At 36.6% G+C, this 2,336-nt stretch overlaps 1 protein-coding gene across 1 annotated transcript in view; it reads left to right on the forward strand.

Annotated features, from left to right (window-relative positions):
• LOC107088641 (two pore calcium channel protein 1-like) overlaps nucleotides 1-2,336 on the forward strand; it is a 41,869-nt gene that overhangs the window by 37,046 nt on the left and 2,487 nt on the right. The window contains 2 exon segments of the mRNA XM_015380940.1: nucleotides 1,573-1,789; nucleotides 2,201-2,291. Coding sequence (XP_015236426.1) covers nucleotides 1,573-1,789; nucleotides 2,201-2,291 — 308 coding nt within the window.

The raw sequence follows: 2,336 nt of genomic DNA on the forward strand, positions 1-2,336 counted from the left end.
GTAAAGACACTTTGCCCATCAAAATTCAAACAGTTTTTTTAAATAAGAAGCAGCAAGATGCATTTATTTTAAAGTAAATAATTTCATACAATACAAAAAATAAAATTATAAATAAGCCAATTAGTTTTAGAATGAGTGTATTTTTTTCTACTTTTAGCTGTTAACATAATTTGCCAACAGAGTAAGATTATTTATGTTTAAAATAGGAAATATCCTTTATCTTATGTCAAGTGAATAATATGCAGGGAAAACCAAGGAGCGAGTGGTGGACTTTTGCAGAAGCAGACCCCCCCACTGCAAAAACCATCTAGAAATTAGTAAAAATGTCTTAAATTAAGTGTATTCAACCATAATTTGAGCAGGTAAATGAGATAGTTTGCTAACAGAATTAGTAATTTTACTCTTAAAATAAGATAATTACATAATATGCACTTGAAATAAGACAATGCAAGTGTGTTTTCTTATTTTAAGTGTAAATTGTCTTGTTCCATTGGCAAAATGTCTTTTACCTCCTCAATTCAAGAACAAATGCAATTATTTTAAGAAAAAAAGACTTATCTAGATTTAGATGTCACCGGTGAGCATCCAGGGACTGGATATTGAGACAGTGGACTCTTATAAGTACCTCAAAGCAGACTTTTCCTGCTGAGGAGACTTTAGGGGTGCAAGGGGCGCTCCTAAAGACCTTTTATGACTCTTGTGGCATCAGCCATCATCTTTGTAGCAGTGGCTTACCTGTAGCTGAGAGAAAGCAGCTAGATCAGCTGATCAGGAAGGCCAGCTCTGTGATTGGATGCCCTCTGGACTGCAGGAGGTGGGAAACCGATGGATCCTAACTAAATGAACATCTCTGTTGGATAATGTCCCCCCCCCCATGCATGAAGCTGGTGCTGAACCGGACAGCTCCTTCATTGACAGACTGCTGCACCTTAAATGCACCAGGGAGCGTTATCACAGATCCTTCCTCCCAGCAGCTGGAAGACTCTAGATCCACCACTGTTCCCATCAACCTCATTTAAGTGACTAATACTGAAACTGCAAAATCGGCATGAATATAACAACTTATTAAAATGCTGCGGTCATTTTGCACATCTCTGATGTTGCTGCCGTTTTACTGTAAAAATGTCCATAGCTGTATACTGGTTATTTATTCTCCAGGTGCACAGTTTTTATGCTATTATTACCCTTTACAGTACAATATTTTATTTTTTTTCTTTAACTCTTCACTGGTACGTTATTCTTATACACTTTTCTGAGGTCCTTATTTGTGTAACCATTGATTTCTATAATCTTTTTGCTACTTTAAACACCAGAATTTCCCCATTTTGGGAAAATAAAGGACTTTTCTATTCTATTCTAATATCTAATCACTTTATTTTGAGGGGAAAATCTTGATTCCATTAGCAGATTACTTTATTTTACAGCTCAAATTAACGGCAAAAGCACATTTTAAAAATATTTTACTTATTTATAGTTGATTGTTTTGTATTGTAAAATAGATTCCAGGCTCCCTTTGTTTGGGCTCATAAGATGTTGAAATCCGAGGCTGAAGCTGCCATTTTGTCTTCTTAGGTGGTGTATTACGTATTTGCCATGGTGGGGATGGAGCTGTTCAAAAACAAAGTGAGGTTCTTTCCAGACTCCAGCCATCCGGAAGCGGCGTACTGTGGAAACCCTTTACTGAACGGCAGCACCTTCGCACAACTCAACTACTGCAAAAACAACTTCAATAACGTCCTGTCCTCCTTCGTCCTGCTGTTGGAGCTCACCGTGGTCAACCAGTGGCATGATATCCTTTCACTCTAACATCTCTCAAGGCTTCGCCGCTGGTCACCAGGAATCCTTACTTAGTTTAGACTTTGAAGATTAACTCCGAGTACACTGGAAAAAATAAAAATCTAGATATTTTTTCTTAAAATAAATGCATTTATTCTTGCATGGGGAGGTAAAAGAGAAATTCTGCCAATGGAACAAGGCAATTTACATTTAAAATAAGAAAAAAAGAATTACATCGTCTTATTTCAAGTGCATATTACCTAATTATCTTATTTTGAGAGTAAAAACACTCATTCCATTGGCAAACTATCTAATTTTTCTGCTCAAATTAAGGGTAAATACATTTAATTTGAGATATTTTTACTTATTTCTAGATGTTTTTTCCAGTGTGTTTGACTCCTTTGATTCCTTAATTTGATCCCACTGCTCAGCAACGGGTTTGCCACCGTCACTCATAAATCAGCCCTGATCTTCTTCGTCCTGTTCCACGTCATGGTTGTGATCGTCATCATCAAGTAAGATCTGTTATCATTTATTTATTTCTATAGCGCCAATTCACA

The sequence above is a fragment of the Cyprinodon variegatus genome, unplaced genomic scaffold (genome assembly GCF_000732505.1).
Source record: "Cyprinodon variegatus isolate N-32 unplaced genomic scaffold, C_variegatus-1.0 Scaffold225, whole genome shotgun sequence".
Classification (NCBI taxonomy): Eukaryota; Metazoa; Chordata; class Actinopteri; order Cyprinodontiformes; family Cyprinodontidae; genus Cyprinodon; species Cyprinodon variegatus.